This window comes from Pongo pygmaeus, chromosome 9 (assembly GCF_028885625.2).
Source record: "Pongo pygmaeus isolate AG05252 chromosome 9, NHGRI_mPonPyg2-v2.0_pri, whole genome shotgun sequence".
Lineage (NCBI taxonomy): Eukaryota > Metazoa > Chordata > Mammalia > Primates > Hominidae > Pongo > Pongo pygmaeus.
The window spans coordinates 128,200,093-128,223,384 of record NC_072382.2 but is presented as its reverse complement, the minus strand read 5'-3'; the positions used below and the strand labels follow the sequence as shown (position 1 = coordinate 128,223,384).

At 47.5% G+C, this 23,292-nt stretch overlaps 1 protein-coding gene across 9 annotated transcripts in view; it reads right to left on the bottom strand.

The window, feature by feature from the left end:
- ST3GAL4 (ST3 beta-galactoside alpha-2,3-sialyltransferase 4) overlaps nucleotides 1-23,292 on the bottom strand; it is a 63,678-nt gene that overhangs the window by 7,494 nt on the left and 32,892 nt on the right. For 3 of the 9 annotated variants that reach the window (XM_054437757.2, XM_054437758.2, XM_054437763.2), the window contains exons 2-4: nucleotides 972-1,047; nucleotides 585-669; nucleotides 119-199 (exon numbers count right to left, since the gene is read on the bottom strand). In XM_054437757.2, the coding sequence (XP_054293732.1) occupies nucleotides 119-199; nucleotides 585-669; nucleotides 972-987 (182 nt within the window). In that variant the 5' untranslated portion in view covers nucleotides 988-1,047. Of the gene's footprint in view, nucleotides 1-118; nucleotides 200-584; nucleotides 694-775; nucleotides 795-971; nucleotides 1,048-23,292 lie in introns of those variants that run through there. The other 6 variants (XM_054437753.2, XM_054437754.2, XM_054437759.2 and 3 more) reach the window with 4 other exon arrangements.

Sequence of the window (23,292 nt, the reverse complement as noted above, 5' to 3'; positions counted from 1 at the left end):
TCACCTAACCCATGTCCACCAACACAGCTGCTCTTTCCATCTACTCCCCACACTGTGAACCCCTCAATCCCAGCTCGCTCCATGCCCTGCTCTACCCTCCTCATCCTTGAGTACTTACTTGCCAAAGAGCTTAGAGGCCTTGCTCTCTGCCTCACCCTGGAGGCACGGCTCCTTCTTCTCCGGGATGGGAAAATAAAAACTGGAGAGAAAAAAGGACAGGAGACAGGAGCCCCAGTCAGACCCAGGGGCCCATGTTCCAGGCAGCCTAAGCCTTCTCCCATGGCAGGAAGGTCCCAAGGTGCCAGGGAGGAATCATCTCAAGTTAAGTTCCACTTGGAACCCAAGTCCTTGAGGATCCAGGTCTTCCTGCCTCTGCACTCCCTGGGTGAGGGCCCAGTGAGACATCCCAGGCCCTACCCCCATCCACCCTCATGGAAACACTCCATACCAGCAGCTGAAGGGATGAGGTCATATGCTGGCTCTTGGACCCTTCCTGCCCTACTAGGTCCCCTGCTCCATGATGCTCCATCCCTAAGCCCTGTCCCTGACAAGAACCACTGGAAGAACATGGAAGGTGAACTCACAGCTCGATGTACCTGTCTTCCCGGGAGATGGAATACCACACCATGACGACCAGCACCAGAGCCAACATGGCCAGGAGCTTCCAGCCTGCAGGACACATGCACAGAGGAGCTAGAGGCAGAAACAGGCAGGTACAGCCCCCGTCCACCTTCCCACCTGCCCCCTTCTGAGTCCCTCCGACCCCTAACTCAACAGAAGCAGTCTTTGGCCTTCTCCTGGCCCTGGCTGAGGGCTTGATCCTGATTGTACCCACTGTCCTTCAAGATGAAGAGAAGGGCCCCTGGCTCCCTGTCTGTCCCTCCACAGCCCCCGGAGGTCCCAGGATCCTGCTGAAGACGGCTTCTGGAGGCCTGTCCTCCAGGGTGGGGGAGCCCTCGGACGACACTCACGGGACTTGCTGACCATGTTTCTCAGCAGGCAGCAGGATTCCTGGGGAGAGCTGTCATCCCGGCTGCCTCGGGCCACCTAGGAAATAGGAGTCACAGGTGTCTGGTCGGCTTCACAAACTCTCCTGCCTAGACACCGGAGCAGGACACACCCACTGTCTGTCCCTCCCTTCCTCCAGAAAGCAGGAAGCTGCTCCCTGGGGCAATCATCCTGAGGGTGAGCTTTCTCATCCAGGATCCTCCTAACTCCTCCAAGGGTGGCGTCAGGGATCCAGGTGAGCCCTGCCACGGAAGGGAAAACCGAGGGTCCAGCCCTCACAGACTCGGTCCCAAGCCAGGCTGGCCTACTCCAGCCTCTCTGGTGTGGTTCTTCTCACCGTCCCCTTCTGCATTTTGACCCAGGAAGGGCCAGCTCCAGAAGGCAGACAGCTACCCCCGCCCACTTTTGACACGAAAGTTAAGCCAACTCACTGTGTGAGGGCTTGAGTCCTATTTTACCCAACAGAGGGTCACCTATTCTCCACCATCCAAGGCGTCCCTTGGTCTGGTCACTGCCTGCCTCTCCATCATCAATCCTGCCAAACAGGTCTGCTCAGGCCAGGGGTCGGGAGTGAGGGTGGGGCTATGACATGGTCCTCATGAGGCCTCCTTGATCCCTTCTAGACCCTGACCAAATGCAAACAGTGCTCACGCCTCCCCACCCAGCCATGGGGTAAGCTCAGGGAGGGAAGGTGTTTGAATGGGGAACACAGGGAGCTGGGAGGGTCTGGCTGGCCAAAGAGGAGTCAAGAGACACTTTCAGTAAGGGGGAAGGCAGTAAGGTGAGGACTGTGCACGGGAAGGGGTGAGCTGCTGTTCACCCCTGCACACAAGCAGAGGCTTCCTCACAAGCACCAGCTCAGCCAGGGCCACGCTGCAGAGTCACTGCGGAAGACATTTCTGTGGCTTCCACAGCCACACAGAGGCACCAGATGCCAAGTGCCAGTTTCTTCCATCCACGCCATGCTTCCTGATGATCTGGATCGGAAGAGTCCCTTGGACCACTTCCTACAAATACATTTCAGGGCCCTCCCCTGGAGACCAGACCACCTTGGTCAGCCTGAGTATGGCCTGGGATGGGCATTTTCACAAACAGCCCATGTGAGTCCGACGGTCGATCAGGAAAGGGAGGCAAGCACTAGCGTTTGTGCACCAGTGGAAACCTTCCATGTTTTCATAGGGGCTGGGGACAGCATCTGGATGACGCCTGGCCCATTTTACAAACCATTAACCAATGATCCTGAGCCCTGTCCTATGGTGGAATCAGTGTCCTGCTCCCCAGCGGGCTCATTGCCAGGCTCTGCTCTGAACCCACAAACACTGAAGGATCAGAGTCTTGAGTCAGAGGAGACAGCCAGGCAGGGACCAGGGTCAGACTCCCTCAGGAGAGTCAGAAGCACCATCCCCAAACCTCAGAAGGGATGAAACCTAGTCCTGTCCAGGAAAGAAAAGTGATCAGTTTGTAATCAGCAGGAGTCCCCAGTTAAAGGTGTTGTCCTAGGAACTCCCCCGACAGCTCTTCTGAAAGGGGCGTGCCTTACCTACCCCTCACCCCACAGCAATCTCTGAGTCATTCCCTACACATGGCCCTCCTCGCCTTCATAGCTTTTCCCATCTGTCATCAGCTTAGTTACTTGTTTGCTTTCTGTCTCCCCAATTGGGATATAAGCTCTGTGAGGGTTGGAATTGGGTCTGTCCTGTTCGCAGCTCTAGTCCCACTTGTAGCACGCTGCTTGGCACACAGTAGAGTACATCAGAAAGTACTGAATGCGTATCAGATTGGTTACCGTGGACGATCACACCTCCCTCTCTGACCTGCAGTTTCCTCGCTGTCAAACTGAGAAGTCAGCCTATTCCCACTGCTCAAAAAAGGCCAGATCAGTCCCATGGGCATCCCAGAGCCCAGACAAGTGGATTTTTTGGCCCCCTTCCAGACCTATAAAATCAGAATTTGCATTTAAACACGATACCCTGGCGATTCATATATCCGTCCGAGTTTGAGAAGCACTGGTCAAGCCTGATGTTCTTGATTATGGCTGAAGAAGAGACTCACCTGAAGTACTTTAACAAAAAAATTTTTTAAATGAGTATCTGGGTTCCAACACCTAGAAATTCTGGGTTAATTCATCTAGCCCAGCACTGGAATTCGCTGAAGCCCGCTGGGTGATTCTAAAGTGTAGCCAAGGTTGAGAACCACTGGTCTGGATGATCTGTGGGTGATCTGAAAGCACACTTCTCAAACCTTGATGTGCACACTGTGATAACTCAGAGGGTGCCAGATAGGGGTGCAGGGCAGGCGGGGATTTGCATTCTAACCAGCTCCCTAATGGGGCCTGCTGCGTGGCGAGAACTACTCTTTTGAGTTGCAGTGCTCCGAACCAGGATCCCTCCAGCTCTAACACTTCAGGACCTTACGAACTGCAGCCTCTCTCACCCTCCCTGCTCCCTCTCTCCATCTTCCTTGCATGACCAGGGTGCGTTTCATCTTCCTTTCTATTCATAGGTCACAGCATTGGCTGCACAATGCAATGACCTGAGGAGCTTCAACATATAAAGTCTAGGCCCCACTCTCCAAGATGTTTATTTAATTGGTTAGGGGTGGGGTCCAGGCATGAATAGTGAATAGTAAAACAAACCAGCGCCGCACCTCCTCTGTGATTCTAAAATGCAGCCCGGGTGGGAAACACTACAGAGAGCTCATTTCACCTTTTGTGAAAGACAAATACACACGTATCCTCCAGGGCTGCCTTCCAGGGAAAAACCTTTGGCGTCAGAGGTGAGCAGCGTCAGAGGTGAGCAGCGCTAACCAGTTTTGAACAACAAGACAATTAGCCCTTCTTCGACCTCTTCCCCAGTAAAGTTCTACATTGTCTTGTCTTCATTCCAAAACAGTGTCAGCGTTGCACTAAGCAAACTGGGCGAGTCTTAGGGCTTGCTCTGCTATACCCAATCAGGAATTTCACAAGCCCACACCCTCCCCTTGTGGGGCTGAGGGTGAGGATTGCTCAGTGGCCCCAGGCATTCCAGGGCTTCCAGGGCTGGCTGCGCCTTCTCCCAGCAGCTACCCCACATTGCTGGTCTAGCTCTGAGCATAAAGGGCAGGAGAAAAACCACAGTAGAGTACCTGGGTGGGAAAGCAGGCATCAAATCCACTCATGTCCAAGGGGACCAGCCTCTCACCAAGAGGCCAGCTCACCCAACCTGCTGGGCAAAGGTGCCCCCAGATAGGAGACAATCTGCTCTTCTTGGTGCTCTGCCAGGAACCAAGATGTCCCTGGCTGAAGGGAGCTGGTCAGTTCTGCCACAGAACTTGCCCAAGGGCAGAACTGGGGGACAAGGTGAAGAAATAAGGCCCAGTGGAGGCAGAAACCATGCCTCCTGCTGCCCCAGCATTCGCAGCCTAACGCACAGTGAGTACTCAGCACATACCCACCAAACCAAGTGAGGCAGAACTAGATATGCCCCCGGGGGCACAGTATGATGCCCAGCCCCTCAGAGCCCCTGGACCCATAAAAGCAATATGGCTTAATGTTCTGGGGAAGGGGTCTGGAAAGACCAGAGGGGCAGAAGCTCGCAGTTTACTTGCTGGTTCTGTGATCATAAGTGACCACTTACTCTTACTGTCCTCAGTTTCTTCTTCTTTTTTTTTTTTTCCCCCAGACAGAGTCTTGCTCTGTCGCCCAGGCTAAAGTGCAGTGATACAATCAGCTTATGGCAACCTCCGCCTCCTAGGTTCAAGTGATTCTCATGCCTCAGCCTCCTGAGTAGCTGGGACTACAGGCATGTGTCACCACGCCCGGCTAATTTTTGTATTTTTAGTAGAGATGGGGTTTCTCCATGTTGCCCAGGCTGGTCTCAAACTCCTAGCCTCAAGCGATCGACCCCCTTGGCATCCCAAAGTGCTGGGATTGCAGGCATGAGCCACCGTGCCCGGCCATCACTGTCCTCAGTTCTGTAGGGAAAACCTGGAGCCCCTGTCTGCCTGCTGTCTACCTCTAGACTCTCCTACCTCCCCTCTTCCCTGCAAGTCCTTCCACCTAGACACCAGATCCACCTCACCTTCCCAGAATAGTTCCCAATCAATGACTCCTCTTTGCCCTGTGTCTCCCACCTCTCCTTCTCTATTCTGACTTATAAACATGCTCAAGTCTCCTCTTCCTAAAAAAAACAGCAAACCTCTCTCTGCTCTATCTCCTCCTCAAGCTACCCCTGCATCTCCCTCGTTCCCTCAGTGATCAAACTTCTTCATCTGTACTACACCCTCACTTCCTCCTCTATCCCCCCACCCCTACGCCAATCCCTCCACCCTTGTTTTTATTCTGAAATTGCTCTTGCTGAGGCCAGTGACCTTCTAATTGCCAAACCTAAGAAAGGTCTATTGTCAGTCTTCACTGCGCTGCTCAGAGGCCTTTGATGCTGTTGGCCATGCCTCCTCCTCGGCTTCTAGGTCAAGGTCAAGATTCCCTTCAGGTTTTCCTCCTGCCTCCGGGACAGTAGGCTCTGCTACCGGGGCCCACCTTTTTTTTTTTCTGGGTGGGAGTCTCCTTCTGTCACCCAGGCTGGAGTGAAGTGGCACGAACCCACTGGAACCTCCGCCTTGTAGGTTCAAGTGATTCTTGTGCCTCCCTAGTAGCTGGGATACAGGCACCCACCACCATGCCTGGCTAATTTTTGTATGTTTAGTAGAGATGGGGTTTCACCATGTTGGCCAAGCTGGTCTCAAATTCCTGACCTCAAGCGATCCGTCCACCTCAGCCTGCCAAAGTGCTGGGATTACAGGCGTGAGCCACCGAGGGTCCACCCTTTAAATGCTGGCATTCTCAGGGGCACTGTCCTTGAACCTCGCTTCTCCCCTGCCACACATTTTCATGGGACAAGTTCACTCATTTTCAGAGGTTTAACTACTATTCATACACTGATGATTCGAGCTCTTTATTTTCAGCACTAATTTCTCTTCCACACTCCATACTAGTATTTCTAATTTTCTAGCTGGATGATCTTAAATTCCTCAAATGGAAGAAGATGCTCAAAGCTGGACTCTCTCCTCACTCCCAACCCCCATATTATCAACCCAGTCTCCCAACACCTCCCTCTTTCATCCCCCCATGGTTACTAAATATTATCAGTTCTACCCCCATTTGCTCATATTCTAGCAAATGCTTGCAAGCTCCTTACCACAGGCCTGGCATCATAGGTGAAACAGGGGATGTCAGATTTTACAAAACTCAGCCCCAATGTGAAGGTCACATCGTCTAGACCCTCAGAAATACTTCAGAGTGCAGCCCTCCAGCTCCTCTTCCGGAGCCACAGCCTGGTTCCAGATCCCACCCCAAGTTACAGGCTTCCTAACTGGTCTCTTCACCACAAGTGTTTCCTCACTCACGCCGCTTCTTCGAAACTGCCAACATGGTATCCTCCTAAGAAATGATACGGATCAAACCACCCTCTTGCTTCAATCACTCCGCATTCCTTACATGAAGCCAAGGTTCCTTAGCAGGTAACCAGGCCCCTTTCAGTCTGCGGCCACGAGAACTGCAAACGCCATCTCTTACCCTCCTCCCAAGCACACTAAGGGAGCCACCTTTTCCCTCCCACTGTAGCTGCCACATCCCTTTTCCACCTTTATTAAGGTGCCTGCTATGGTTTGAATGTGTCCGCTGAAGTCCAAGTGCTGCAACTTGATCCCCAGTGCAACAGCATAAGCAGGGCCTAATAAAAGGTGTTTAGATCATGGGGCTCTGCTCTCATGGATGGGTTAATGCCATTATTGTGGAACTGGATTCTTTATAAAAGGCCAGTTAGGTCCCCTCTTGATCTGTCTTGCCATTCCACTTTCCACCATGGGATGACACAGCAAGAAGGCCCTTGTCAGAGCAGCCCCTTGATCTTGGGCTTCCCAGCCTCCAGAACCACGAGCCAAATAAAATTCTATTCATTATAATATACTCAATACGTGGTATTCTGTTACAGCAGCACAAAATGGACTAAGACAGAAAATTGGTGCCAAGAAGTGGAGAGGGGAGGGGAAAGCAGGGGAGGCGAGGGAAAGGAAGAAAAGAGAGACAGGGGAGGGAGGGAGGGAGGGAGGCAGGCAGGCAGGCAATAAAGAGGGATTAGAAGATCTGTAGGGAAAGTCTGAAACTTCTTAGACTAAGTGGTTGTGATCAGAATGGTGGTAGAAATATGGATGGTAAAGGCCATTCTGATGAGGTCTCAGATATATCTGAAGATTAAGGTACTGGAAACTGGCATAACAGTCATCCTTGTTACAAAGCAGCAAAGAATGAGGCTACATTATGTCCAGGTCCTCAAACTGTATAGCAGGCAGAACTTAAGAGTGATAAACTAGGCTATCTGGTGGAAGAAATATCTAAGCAGCAAAGCATTTTGGTTGCTATATGACTTATTTTAACTGTATACTGTAAAACTTGAGAAGAAATAAATAATTTAAAGATGAAACTTATAAAGAAAAGCAGGGTTAGGCACAGTAGCTCATGTCTGTAATCCCAGCACTTTGGGAGGCTGAGGTGGGCGGATCATTTGAGGTCAGGAGTTCGAGACCAGCCTGGCTGACATGATGAAACCCCATCTCTACTAAAAATACAAAAAAATTAGCTGGGCATGGTGGCACACACCTGAAATCCCAGCTATTAGGGAGGCTAAGGCAGGAGAATGGCTTGAACCCAGGAGACAGAAGTTGCAGTAAGCTGAGATTGTGCCACTGAACTCCAGCCTGGGCAACAGAGCGAGACTCCATCTCAAAAAAAGAAAGAAAGAAAGAAATGTATAATGAAAAGCAAAACAGAACTTAGAGACTGGAAGGATTCTGAGACTGGCCCTGTAGTAGAGAAAGAACTTTCAGGAGAGGAAAGCAAGGGTGCAGGCATGTTACCGTTTGATAGTTTAATAAGAATATTAGTATGGACCACTTGATAAGGAGATTAGTATTGGCCAGAGCCACTGTTTGATAAGGAGATTAGTACGCTAAGAATGAAGCCAGAGGCTATTCATCAAGAAAATGAGAACGATCCCAAAGGCACTGCAGAGATGACCTGTGATCACAGCTCTGGGAGTGCCAAAATCTGAGGGAAGGAACTACGTCAAAAGCCAGGTCTTGGGAGCCCTCAGGACCTATGGCTCACTGTCCAGGGCCACCTCAAGTCTCTGCTCCCACATTTGAGCACAGTGCTTCTCCGCCTCCCCAGCCATGGCTCAAATATGCCCAGGTACAGCTTGACCTACCACTCTAGGTGGTAAGTCTTGGTGCAAGTGGTGAGTCTAGGTGCAAGTGGTGAGTCTTGGTGGCGTCCCACATGGTCCTAATGCCACCAGAGTACAGAATGCAGGGGCTATGGGCCTGGCTCCCTCCAACTAGATTTCAACGGATATTGCGGACAGCCTCGGGACCCAGGCAGAGACTGGGTGCAGGGGCAGAGCCACCACCAGGGAGCCCCCCTGTAGGGCAATGCCCAGCAGAACTGTGGAGTCAGAGCTGCTCAGAGTCCCCAGGAAGCCTAGTGGAGCCGTGGGAGTAAGGCCGTTCTGACACCCCAGAACTGCAGAGCTACCAGTGTGCAACAGCAACCTGGGGGAGCCGCAGGCACGAGACTCCAACTGGTGAGAGCTGCTGCATGGAATGAGCCCAGCAAAGCCAGGAAAGCAGGGCTGCCGGAGACCTTGGGGGCCCAGGTCCCTACCCGAGTGTGTCTGGAAGGCAGGACATGGAGTCAAAGAAGATTATCGTCAAGTTGGGATTTAGTATTGTTCCCTCTGCTGGGTTTTGGAGTTGTTTGGACCAGTTGCCCCTTTCTTCTTGCCTATCTCTCCCTTTTGGAATGGAATATCTGTCCTATGCCTGTCCCATCACTGTACTTTGGAAGTAGACAACTTGCTTGATTTCACAGCTCATGACTGGAGGGGAATTTCATTCAGGATGAACCATGCCTTGAGTTTTACCCACAGCTGACTTAGATGAGACTGTGGACTTTGGACTTTTAATGTGGTGCTGAAACAAATAAGAATTTGGGATTATAGGTAAGAAGCAAATGTATTCTACATGTGACAAGGACATACATTTTAGGGACTGAAGCAGAATGCTATGGTTTGAATGTGTCCCTCAAAGTTCATGTGCTAGAAACTTGATCCTAAATGTTAATGTTGTGAGGTGGGGTCTCATAAGAGTAGGCCATGAGGGCTCTGTTCTCATGAATGGGTTTAATGCCATTATTACAGGAGTGGGTTCCTTATAAAAGGACAATTAGGCCCCTTCCTGCTCTCCCTCTCCACCTTGCCTTCTTCCATCCACCATGAGATGATGCAGCAAGAAGACTCTCACCAGATGTGGCCTCCAGAACTGTGAGCCAAATAAACTTCTGCTCCTTATAAATTACCTACTTGGTGGTAATGGCAGCACAAAACAGACTAAGATAACATCCTAACCCTCCACATCCCGCTCGCTGGGACCATGCCACTCTGGTAATATCTGGCTGAAATGGTTCCTCTCCTATGAAGTCTTGACTTATACTTCCAAATGACTGATGTTTTGGTTCCCATGAAACATTGTTTATACCTTAATTTCAGCACTTAGAGGTAACAAAATTTTATATTATACGAGGTTTTCATGTCTTGCCCACTAGCCCATGACCTCTGAGATTGGAGACATTTTTATACCAAGAGCCCACCAGAGTTAAGTGTACTATAGAATATGCTTTATGGTACAATGTAATTTTGTGTTATATCATTCTGTCTTTTCCTAGCTTGCCTAAATGACCTCTGTGGTCAGGAACTTCTTTGTATCTCCAGATTCTATTAAACTGCCAAGAATGTAGCAGATGTTTTATAAACATCTGACAAACACGTAATAACATGTGAATAAAGATGTATTGCATGTTCCATTAACAACTGAAATGTACTGCACGCTCAAAACGCAAAACCAGGATCTCTCAATCTCTGCACCACTGACTTTGAGGGCCAGAGAGTTCATTGTTGCGGGGTCTGTCTTGTGTATTATGGGATGTTTAGCAGCCATCTCTGGCCTCTACCTACTAGACACCAGTAGGAAATCCCTCTTCTCAGGTGTGACAAAATGTTTCCAGACATTTCCAAATGCTGAGGACCACTGTGCTAGACACTTCTAAGGGCTGTGAAAGTGTTAAATATGATCTCGACCCTGTGAGTTCAACATGATAATTACCTCCATTGTAGAATCAGGGAACTAAGGTGGGAAAGAGGTCAGTAATGGGCCCAGGTTGTACAGCTCGTGAAGAGTGGAGCTGGCGCTGGAATTCTGGCTCCTTCAGCCAGAACCCCCACATCCTACGGCTTCTAAAACCATCCTGTGCAGACTGGCTCCCTAGACTCCATGATCCCTGGGATGTCCACCTCTGCCCTATACAGCAATTAGGGGAAGGGGTCTCAAGCACGTCCAAGTCCTTCGAAGGCGCCGCACAGTGACGAAGAGCCTGTCGAGCCCCTTCTCAGCCACGCTTCTGCACGAGACACAGTCTATAGCCCCCACAGCCCTGGTGCTCTCTGGAAGCTCTGGAGTACGTGTTCAAGGCACACAGCTGTATTTGTGGGACCACTAACGCCTGCCAGCTGGACACCAGACTTCCATGAATCTGACCATTTTTTGCAGCCACATCCCACCACTGGCACGGACTGACTCTCTCCGCCGTAGGCCAGGTCTCCCCAGCTGCGGACTCCTCTGGCTTCCCTGCCGAACCTCAGCGCAGGCCTGGGCTGTACCTGCTTCCACACATTCCACAGCCTGTCCAGGAGTCAGTCTCCACACTGTCTGCCAACCCACAGCGATTCCTCTCGGCTTAGGGTCCGCTGCCCATGTTCTAGAAGGGACTCGAGCTGGACTGTGCATTTGACGTCATTAATACAACTGCCAGGTACAGCGAGAGCAGGCTACGGGCTGGGAAGTTCTCCCATAGGGTTAGAATCCACCCGATCAACACTCGGATACAGATGGTCCGCTAATTGCAAGTCTCCAGAACAGACCGGCCATCTGTAAAACTCCTCCTCAGCCCCAAAACTCCATGGACTCTTCTCACTCACGGGGAGAGCCCGGGTCCTTGCTCTGACCCACAGAGACACACGTGCTCTACTGGCCAGCACCTCCTCCCTCCTTGCCCAGCTCCTCTCCATGGAGGCTGCCCCACGCACCAGCCTCACCAGGTCTGGGGGGCTACCTAGGCATGCTCCCTCCTCTGAGGCTTTGTACTTTCGTTCACTCAGTCAAGAATGCTTTTCCCTAGACATGGGCTTGGCTATCTCTCTTCACCCAGCTTTCCTTTTCTCTATTTTTTTTTTTGGAGACAAAGTCTTGCTTTGTCGTTCAGGCTGGGGTACAGTGGTGTGATCTTGGCTCACTGTAACCTCCACCTCCCGGGTTCAAGCAATTCTCGTGCCTCAGCCTCCCAAGTAGCTGGGATTTCAGGCATGCACCACCATACCCAGCTAATTTTTGTATTTTTAGTAGGGACGGGGTTTCCCCATGTTGTCCAGGCTGGTCTCGAACTCCTGACCTCAAGTGATCTGCCAAACTCGGCCTCCCAAAGTGCTGGGATTACAGGGGTGAGCCACTGTGCCTGGCCTCTTTGTCCAGCTCTTACTCAGCTTCTCTACTTCCCAGCAACAACTCCAAACACCCAACACTGCAGGTCCCCTCCCCTGCTGGCAAAGATGTTTCTCTTGTTTTGCTTGCTGCTGTATCACCCATGTCCACAATAGTGCCCGGCACCCAGCAGGCTCTCAATACAATCGTGTTGAATTTATAAATGGATCTGTTCATCAGATGGCATCGCCCCAGTGCAGGTGGAACAGAGTGGAAGAGGCAGTGACAGTAGGTCAGATGTCTTCTGGCCCCTGTGGCACAGCCCCTGGCTGGACGCTGCAGCCTCCCCCCATCATTGAACACTGTGATCACAGCACGCCTGGGCATGGGGAGGCTTCCTGGCTCATTAGAGTTGGCAGAGAGCACAGTGAGTAACTGACCAGCTAACTGCCTCAGAGCCATGCATGAGAGGATGGAAACATCTTTCAAGCTGTCTGACCTTAGAGGGAAAGCAGCCAGACAGGCTTCCACCTACAGCAAAGGAAGGCTCTCTGTTCCCACCCTCGGGCTCCACAGGCTACCCACCCGCCCCCCACATCCGCCGCTGCAGCCTGGCACTGCAGACTCCTGTACAGAAACATTGTATCACCCATTTATCAGCTGCCAGTCACAAGACACCAACCACTTGAAAATCATACCCAGGGCAGGGCCCTGTGGCTCATGCCCATAATCCCAGCACTTTGAGAGGCCGAGGAGGGCAGATTGCTTGAGCTCAGGAGTTCAAGAACAGCCTGGGCATCATGGTGAAACCCCATCTCTACAAAAAATACAAAAATTAGCTGGGCATGGTGGCATGTGCTTGTAATACCAATTACTTCAGAGGCTGAGGTGGGAGGATCACTTGAGCCCGGGAGGTGGAGGCTGCAGTGAGCTGAGATCAGGCTACTACACTCCAGACCGAGTCAGATCCTGTCTCAAACAAAAAGAAAAGAAAAAAGGAAATCATATCCTGGTGCCTGCCTGGGAGGGGCAGAGGCTTTGAATTCCCTTCTCAGGGTGAGAAAGCTGAAGCCAGTGTGATGTGGTGGGAGTCAAGAGAGCAGGGCCAGGCCCAGGATACAGGAGAAATCCAGGGCCTGTGTGGACCTGCCCCAGGTCCTGGTCAGGGGCTCCCAGGCGCTTCTCCCTCCCAGGAGAAGCGATGCACCCACCCCAAGGATCTAAAGCCAAAGGTACCAGTGTCTGGGGCTGGAATCTGGCTTCCCACCAGCACAGCCAGTCCCCTGCTTCCAGCACAGCCAGTGCCCTGCCTCCCCTGACCCCAGATGCCTGCTGTGAGAATGGTGGACTGCACCAGCCCCACCACATCCCACTTGGTCACCCCAGTCCCAGGCCACTGAGTATTTGCAATGGGGTCAGTCCACACTGACATGTGCTTTAAGTGGAAAATACACACCGGATTTCAAAGATTTAGTACCCCAAAAAAAGAATAAAATATCACCTTCATTATTTTATACTCATCCCATGTTGAAATGCCAAGATTTTGACTATATTGGGTTAAAATATTAAAATGAATTTCACCTATTGATTTTTACTTTTTAAAACCGTGGCTAAATTTAAATGTTTTAAAAGTAATTTAAAATTACATGTGGCTTGTATTTCTGGCTCCCATTCTATTTTGACTGGACACTGTTGGGCTAGAAAATCTCCAGGATTCCTGCTAGCTCACACTTCCTATGACCCGAAGACAGTGATGTCCACCCTCAGGTGCCTGCTGGAAGCACCAGGAGAGTTTATTAAGCTTCATCAGCTCCCAAGGCTCCACTTCAGAAAGGCTAAATTAGGAGGGCTGAGATGCCTGTGGAGGGGTCCCGCTTATTCTGACTCGTTTGACTCTGATGTGCAGTCAAAGCACATCAAAGTCAAAAAGACCTCACTCTCTCCCTGTCTCCATCCCCCTCCTCCTGAGCCGTCTGGGCCCTGGGTATGGAAACACATTCAAGGTGACATTGCCCCCCCAGCCCACACAATCACCTCTACTCTGCCTAAACCCAACCTCTTCTGGACCCCCTGATATCCTGCCCCAGTGCCTGCAAGGGGCGGGCCACCCAACTACCCACCTCACACACCTTGCCAGAGCCCACGCAGTTGGGCAGCCACGTTTGAGTTAGCAAGCAGGTCAGATGAAACTGGTTCGCCTGAGCCTTCTCTCCTCTGGCCAAGACCTGTGCCCTAGGCACTGGCTACTGAGACTAAACCCTGTTTCTGCTACTTGCAAGGCATGTGACTGCAGACTCTGCCCCGTCTCTACAAAAATAAAAATAAAATTAGCTGGGTGTGGTGGCACACACCTGTAGTCCTAGATACTTGGGAGGCTGAGACAGGAGGACCCCCTGAGTCCAGGAGATCGAGGCTGCAGTGAGCTATGATCGCCCCCCTGCACTCCAGCCTGGGTGATGACGGAGGGAAACCCTGTCTCAAAAAAAAAAAAAAAAAAAAAAGAACAGGAGTTGGTCGTGTTATAAATGTTGAGACATCTGGAATCAGTGGTTGGGACCCAAGCCCAGACCTCTCTTCCGGCCTCCTCTCCTCCAGGCCACAGTTTCCTCCCTGCATGGGGTTCAGACCACCCAGTCCAGAGAAGCCTCCTCACTCCCCCACATCCAGCTCTGTCACATCATGCTGCTTTATTAACTTTGTGGCAGTTAAACCATTCTGTCTCAAGTACCAATTAGACCGCACACTCCGAGCAAGCAGGGACTTCTTATGTCCCATAGTATCTCCAGCACTAAACTTAATGCCTGACACATGGTAGATAACTGACAAATATCTAAATGAATGGAGGTCTGAATTCATCAGCAAACAATAAGATGACTGTGAACAGAAAGTTTCATCAAGTTAAAACACGCCAGGCTTATTTTGAAAAGACCTGGGCATCTAAGGCACAAGGGGCTTGCTAGAAGCTCATACTGGAAGCTGGCAGAGCCAGCACACTTTCTGCCAAATGCATGTCGATGAGCTCACAAGGACCTGCTTTATCCCCAGGCAAATGATGTGGTTTCTGCAGAACTGGAGGTTGTCATGTCCGACCGATCTTAACCACTTACCAGCTCCATGTCTGCTGCACCACATCAGGAACTGATGTCAGACAATAAACTCTGTGCAGTCCCAGGAGAGCTGCAGGCTTGAGGACACCCTGATACCCAGGAAATCTCCTTCCTTCCTACTTACTTCCTCCTAAAGGGGGTCAACCTGAGATGAAACCCCAGGACCAAGCCCCAGGAAACGCAAGGTATGTGTGGCCTCCAGGAACCAGTGAAAAGGGGTATGGACTCAGACCCACGGGCCAATCCAGCCCCTGCAGTCACTGGCCAGGTGACCTTGACAATCTCAAAGCCTCAGATTCCTCATTTGTAAATTACGTGTAACTGCCTTCAGGTCAGTGGTGTTAAGGAAAATAATTTTATACACACACACACACACACGACCAAGTTATCACAGGTGTTCTGAGCCTCAAAACACACCCCAGTATTTCCACTTCACAACAGTAGGTATGGGCCAAACACAGAGCAAGAACTCTGTAGCTGGAAGGTGTCAGTGACGCTGGGTTCTGCCCTCCCCAGACACATGGCAGCCCCTCTCAATTCAAGCGCTGGCCCAGACCAACAAAGAGAGAGACCCACTGCCACTGGCCCCACCACGACCCCAATCGCACTCAGCTCTCCTCCTGGCTGCTGGGTCCACACCAGATGCTACACAGGACCTTGTAGCAGCCAGGGAGGCAAGGAGAGGCACTGCCACCCAGGCTCTGCCCTGCACTGAATGCAGATCCACCTACTGGGCTAGACTCAAGGACTCATTGCTGGGTTTAGGTGGGAGAAGGGGTGAGGAAAAGGAAGGAGACCACATTGGGGAAGTCACACTCTGTCCTTCCAAGTGCCGCACCTCCTAAAGTCAGCACCCAAGCCCCTGATTAATCGCTCTCCGAAGCAGTACCCCCACTCCAGAACAGACCTTTTCAGAGCTGTTCCACCACTCCACAGGCACGGGGTTGCTAAGTGCTCAAGACATCATGCTTTGAGCAAGTCAGGCATAATGCATGCAATCAACAAATACTTGAATATATCAGCACTCCCATAAAACAAAAAGGAAAAAAAAAACAAGGAAGCAAAGAGAAAAGCAAGGGACAGGACAGGATCAAGAAACTGCACTTTTGAGTATGTCCCCAAAATATTTGAGACCAGGATGTCAAAGAGATATCTGTACACCCATGTTCATAGCAGCATTATTGACTTCGCAATAGCTAATGTGGAAGCAACCTCCCAAGCGTCCATCAGTGGACGAACGGATCAACAAAATGTGGTCTACGCATACAATGGAATATGATTCAGCCTGAAAAAGAAAGGAAATTCTGCTACCAGTATGGATCAACCTTGAAGGTACTATGCGAAGTGAAATAAGCCAGTCCCATAAAGACAAGTCCTGTATCATTCCACTTAGAAGAGATACTCAAAGTAGTCAAACTCAGACACAGAAAGCAGAATGGTGGCTGCCAAGGGCTGGGGGGAGACGGAAATGAGGAGTTCTTGACTAGTGGGTAGGATGTTTCAGTTTGGCAAGATGAAGAGAGTTCTGGAGATGGATGGTGGGATAGTAGCACATTCTGAAAGTGCTTAATACCACTGAACTATACACACACAAAGAGTTAAGATGGTAAATATAACCTTGTGCTTGTGCATTTTACCATAACCACCACCAAAACAATCAAAGAAATAAAAAAAAAAAGCAAAGAACACAAAAAAGGCAATTCACAGATTAAACCCAAACACTTGGTGGACATATGAAAAGATGCTGAGGCTCACTCGTGACCAGGGAATACAGATTAAAACCAAATATCATTTCCACATTGCTGGTAGAAGTCCAAATTGACATAAAGGCTTAGAAGAGCACTTCACAGTATCTAGTTAGGCTGAATATATGCATATTTTACAATCTGGTAATTCCATTTTGAAGTATATAAGTACAACCCACTCCAGGATATTTATCAGGCAGTGCTACAATAGCAAACAAACAAACAAACAAAAAAAAAACTGGAAACACTATCATCAGTAGAGCCATGGCTATATACACTGTGCTACATTCATGCAACTGAATACTACATAGCCATGTAAACTGAAGAAATCAATCCATATGGGTCAATTGGGATAAACTTGAAGACATAATGTTACCTTTTTTTTTTTTTTTTTTTTTCTGAGACGGAGTCTCGCTCTGTCACCCAGGTTGGAGTGCAGTGGCGCAATCTCAGCTCACTGCAAGCTCTGCCTCCCGGGTTCACGCTATTCTCTTGCCTCACCCTCCCAAGTAGCTGGGACTACAGGCGCCCGCCACCACGCCCAGCTAATTTTTTTTTTTTTTTTTTTTTTTTTTTTGTATTTTTAGCAGAGACGGGGTTTCACTGCATTAGCCAGGATGGTCTTGATCTCCTGACCTCGTGATTCACCCACCTTGGCCTCCCAATGTGCTGGGATTACAGGCGTGAGCCACAGCGCCTCGCCCATAATGTTAACTTTTTAAAGTCATGCTTGTAATCCCAGCACTTTGGGAGGCCAAGGCAGGAGGATTGCTTGAGCCCAAGAGTTTGAGACCAGCCTGGATAACATTGCAAGATTTCATCTTTATTTAAAAAATAAAAAAATAAAATAAACAACTTAGCTGAGCTTGGTGGCTTATGACTGTCATCATCCCAGTTCCTCAGAAGGCTGAGGTGGGAGGATCACTTGAGCCCAGGAGATGAGAGGTTGCAGTGAGCTATGATCGTGCCACTGTACTCCAGCCTGGGTGACAGAGCAAGACCCTGTCTTAAATAAAATAATAAAAGTAAAAACTTATGTTAAAAGGTGCTGCAAAAACAAAGTATGAGTCCAAAAACAACACTATTTATGTGTATAAAGAATGTGTGCTTGTGTGTATGATGAAAGAATAAAATACAGGTTTACACCCAACTTTAAGTGATAATTATGTTCTGGAGAGATAGGGAAGAACAAAAGAGGTCACAGGGGCATGTCTTTGGTTCCATACTTGCAATATTTTATTTCTTAAAGGAAAAAAATCTAACATCATATGAGAGAGAATATTCCCATTTGTTCAACCTGGCAGATTATCACATGCAAGTCTGTCACATTAATATTTATATAGATGAGATATTTTCATATTAATAGAGATAGTGAAGAAATACAAATTGAGAAGCTAAACAAAGAAAGATGAATATATTCACCTACATAAGATTTAAGTGAGACACAGCAAGTGCAAGAGAGAGAAGGAGGAGTAGAGAGAAGACAAATGAAACACTTAAAAGACAACTGAGCCCGGGTGTGGTGGCTCATGCTGTAATCCCAGCACTGTGGGAGGCTGAGGCGGGTGGATCACCTGAGGTCAGGAGTTCGAGACCAACCTGGCCCACATGGTGAAACCCCGTCTCTACCAAAAATACAAAAATTAGCCAGGCATGGTGGCGGGCGCCTGTGATCCCAGGTACTCAAGAGGCTGAGGCTGGAGAATTGCCTGAACCCAAGGAGGTGGAGGCTGCAGTGAGTCCAGATCGTGTCATTGCACCGCACTCCAGCCTGGGCAGCAAGAGCAAAATTCCGTCTCAAAAAAAAAAAAAGACAACTGAAAAACTAAAGTATATTTGCAACCTATACCTAACATATCAGTAAATTTACTGAGCCTATAATGTGCTCACGTAAATAAGAAAAAAAAAAAAAAAAAAAAAAAACAAGAAACCTAATTTAAAAAGAGGCAAAGGGCCAGGCGCAGTGGCTCACACCTGTTATCCCAGCATTCTGGAAGGCCAAGGTGGGTGGATCATTTGAGGTCACGAGTTCGAGACCAGCCTGGCCAACATGGTAAAACCCCCGCCTCTACTAAAAATACAAAAATTAGCCAGGCATGGTGGCGGGTGCCTGTAATCCCAGCTACTTAGGAGGCTGAGGCAGGAGAATCACTTGAACCTAGGAGGTGGAGGTTGCAGTGAGCCAGGATTAAGCCACTTCACTCCAGCCTGGGAGACAGAGCGAGACACTGTCTTAAGAAAAGAACCCAGCTAACATCATAGTGACAGGATCAAATTCACACATAACAATATTAACTTTAAATGTAAATGGACTAAATGCTCCAATTAAAAGACACAGACTGGCAAATTGGATAAAGACTCAAGACCCATCAGTGTGCTGTATTCAGGAAACCCATCTCACGTGCAGAGACACACATAGGCTCAAAATAAAAGGATGGAGGAAGATCTACCAAGCAAATGGAAAACAAAAAAAGGCAGGGGTTGCAATCCTAGTCTCTGATAAAACAGACTTTAAACCAACAAAGATCAAAAGAGACAAAGAAGGCCATTACATAATGGTAAAGGGATCAATTCAACAAGAAGAACTAACTATCCTAAATATATATGCACCCAATACAGGAGCACCCAGATTCATAAAGCAAGTCCTGAGTGACCTACAAAGAGACTTAGACTCCCACACAATAATAACGGGAGATTTTAACACCCCACTGTCAACATTAGACAGATCAACGAGACAGGAAGTTAACAAGGATACCCAGGAATTGAACTCAGCTCTGCACCAAGCGGACCTAATAGACATCTACAGAACTCTCCACCCCCAAATCAACAGAATGTACATTTTTTTCAGCACCACACCACACCTGTTCCAAAATTGACCACATAGTTGGAAGTAAAGCACTCCTCAGCAAATGTAAAAGAACAGAAATTATAACAAACTGTCTCTCAGACCACAGTGCAATCAAACTAGAACTCAGGATTAAGAAACTCACTCAAAACCGCTCAACTACATGGAAACTGAACAACCTGCTCCTGAATGACTACTGGGTATGTAATGAAATGAAGACAGAAATAAAGATGTTCTTTGAAACCAACGAGAACCAAGACACAACATACCAGAATCTCTGGGATGCATTCAAAGCAGTGTGTAGAGGGAAATTTATAGCACTAAATGCCCACAAGAGAAAGCAGGAAAGATCCAAAATTGACACCCTAACATCACAATTAAAAGAACTAGAGAAGCAAGAGCAAACACATTCAAAAGCTAGCAGAAGGCAAGAAATAACTAAAATCAGAGCAGAACTGAAGGAAATAGAGACAAAAAAAACCCTTCAAAAAATTAATGAATCCAGGAGCTGGTTTTTTGAAAGGATCAACAAAATTGACAGACCGCTAGTAAGACTAATAAAGAAAAGAAGAGAGAAGAATCAAATAGATGCAATAAAAAATGATAAAGGGGATATCACCACCAATCCCACAGAAATACAAACTACTATCAGAGAATACTACAAACACCTCTATGCAAATAAACTAGAAAATCTAGAAGAAATGGATAAATTCCTCGACACATACACTCTACCAAGACTAAACCAGGAAGAAGCTGAATCTCTGAATAGACCAATAACAGGATCTGAAATTGTGGCAATAATCAATAGCTTACCAACCAAAAAGAGTCCAGGACCAGATGAATTCACAGCCGAATTCTACCAGAGGTACAAGGAAGAACTGGTACCATTCCTTCTGAAACTATTCCAATCAATAGAAAAACAGGGAATCCTTTTATGAGGATAACTCATTTTATGAGGCCAGCATCATCCTGATACCAAAGCCGGGCAGAGACACAACCAAAAAAGAGAATTTTAGACCAATATCCTTGATGAACATTGATGCAAAAATCCTCAATAAAATACTGGCAAACCGAATCCAGCAGCACAACAAAAAGCTTATCCACCATGATCAAGTGGGCTTCGTCCCTGGGATGCAAGGCTGGTTCAATATACGCAAATCAATAAATGTAATCCAGCATATAAACAGAACCAAAGACAAAAACCACATGATTATCTCAACAGATGCAGAAAAGGCCTTTGACAAAATTCAACAACCCTTCATGCTAAAAACTCTCAATAAATTAGGTATTGATGGGATGTATCTCAAAATAATAAGAGCTTCTATGACAAACCCACAGCCAATATCATACTGAATGGGCAAAAACTGGAAGCATTCCCTTTGAAAACTGGCACAAGACAGGGATGCCCTCTCTCACCACTCCTATTCAACATAGTGTTGGAAGTTCTGGCCAGGGCAATCAGGCAGGAGAAGGAAATAAAGGGTATTCAATTAGGAAAAGAGGAAGTCAAATTGTCCCTGTTTGCAGACGACATGATTGGATATCTAGAAAACCCCATTGTCTCAGCCCCAAATCTCCTTAAGCTGATAAGCAACTTCAGCAAAGTCTCAGGATACAAAATCAATGTACAAAAATCACAAGCATTCTTATACACCAATAACAGACAAACAGAGAGCCAAATCATGAGTGAACTCCCATTCACAATTGCTTCAAAGAGAATAAAATACTTAGGAATTCAACTTACAAGGGATGTGAAGGACCTCTTCAAGGAGAACTACAAACCACTGCTCAAGGAAATAAAAGAGGATACAAACAAATGGAAGAACATTCCATGCTCATGGATAGGAAGAATCAATACTGTGAAAATGGCCATACTGCCCAAGGTAATTTATAGATTCAATGCCATCCCCATCAAGCTACCAATGACTTTCTTCACAGAATTGGAAAAAACTAAAGTTCATATGGAACCAAAAAAGAGCCTGCATCGCCAAGTCAATCCTAAGCCAAAAGAACAAAGCTGGAGGCATCACGCTACCTGACTTCAAACTATACTACAAGGCTACAGTAACCAAAACAGCATGGTACTGGTACCAAAACAGAGATATAGATCAATGGAACAGAACAGAGCCCTCAGAAATAACGCTGCATATCTACAACTATCTGATCTTTGACAAACCTGAGAAAAACAAGCAATGGGGAAAGGATTCCCTATTTAATAAATGGTGCTGGGAAGACTGGCTAGCCATATGTAGAAAGCTGAAACTGGATCCCTTCCTTACACCTTATACAAAAATTAATTCAAGATGGATTAAAGACTTAAACATTAGACCTAAAACCATAAAAACCCTAGAAGAAAACCTAGGGATTACCATTCAGGACATAGGCATGGGCAAGGACTTCATGTCTAAAACACCAAAAGCAATGGTAACAAAAGCCAAAATTGACAAATGGGATCTAATTAAACTAAAGAGCTTTGCACAGCAAAAGAAACTACCATCCGAGTGAACAGGCAACCTACAAAATGGGAGAAAATTTTCGCAACCTACTCATCTGACAAAGGGCTAATATCCAGAATCTACAATGAACTCAAACAAATTTACAAGAAAAAAAACAAACAACCCCATCAAAAAGTGGGCAAAGGATATGAACAGACACTTCTCAAAAGAAGACATTTATGCAGCCAAAAGACACATGAAAAAATGCTCATCATCACTGGCCATCAGAGAAATGCAAATCAAAACCACAATGAGATACCATCTCACACCAGTTAGAATGGCAATCATTAAAAAGTCAGGAAACAACAGGTGCTGGAGAGGATGTGGAGAAATAGGAACACTTTTACACTGTTGGTGGGACTGTAAACTAGTTCAATCATTGTGGAAGTCAGTGTGGGGATTCCTCAGGGATCTAGAACTAGAAATACCATTTGACCCAGCCATCCCATTACTGGGTATACACCCAAAGGACTATAAATCATGCTGCTATAAAGACACATGCACACATATGTTTATTGCAGCACTATTCACAATAGCAAAGACTTGGAACCAACCCAAATGTCCAACAATGATAGACTGGATTAAGAAAATGTGGCATATATACACCATGGAATACTATGCAGCCATAAAAAATGATGAGTTCACATGTCCTTTGTAGGGACATGGATGAAATTGGAAATCATCATTCTCAGTAAACTATCACAAGGACAAAAAACCAAACACCGCATGTTCTCACTCATAGATGGGAATTGAACAATGAGAACACATGGACACAGGAAGGGGAACATCACACTCTGGGGACTGTTGTGGGGTGGGGGAAGGGGGGAGGGATAGCATTAGGAGATATACCTAATGCTAAATGACGAGTTAATGGGTGCAGCACACCAGCATGGTACATGTATACATATGTAACAAACCTGCACGTTGTGCACATGTACCCTAAAACTTAAAGTATAATAATAGTAATAATAAATATTTCTTTTAAAAAAAAGAAAAAAATAGAAGAAAAATAGGCAAAGGACATGAATATTTACCTTAATGTAAAGAAATGAATGGCAAATAAGAAACTATGGTCATCTACAAATTCCAGCATGATGGAGACAGCATATTTCATTCATCATAACAGCAAAACACAAGGGACCTGAGCTCTCACAGATGTACTAGGAAGAAAAACTAGGGCCACCTCTCAGAGGGAATTTGGCCCATGGCCAGAACTTTATTCTACAGTTTCCTACGTTTCCACAGACTTGTCTATCAGGATCTTCAACAGCACTTTTTCTAAGAGCTTAAGATGGAAACAACTTGAAATCTACTCACAGACAAGGAAACACTATGGAGCTGTGAAAAAGAGGGTGCAAACCCTATGTGTGCTGGTATCGTGTAATCTCCAAAACAGTATCCATAGTATCAAAACTTAGGATGGGTGAAAACAATGATATCCATATCTCCAAATGCACTTTCACAAAACAGTTACATGCATACCCAGGTATGTCTGTACACGAATAGGTTTACCCAGAAGGATGCAAAAC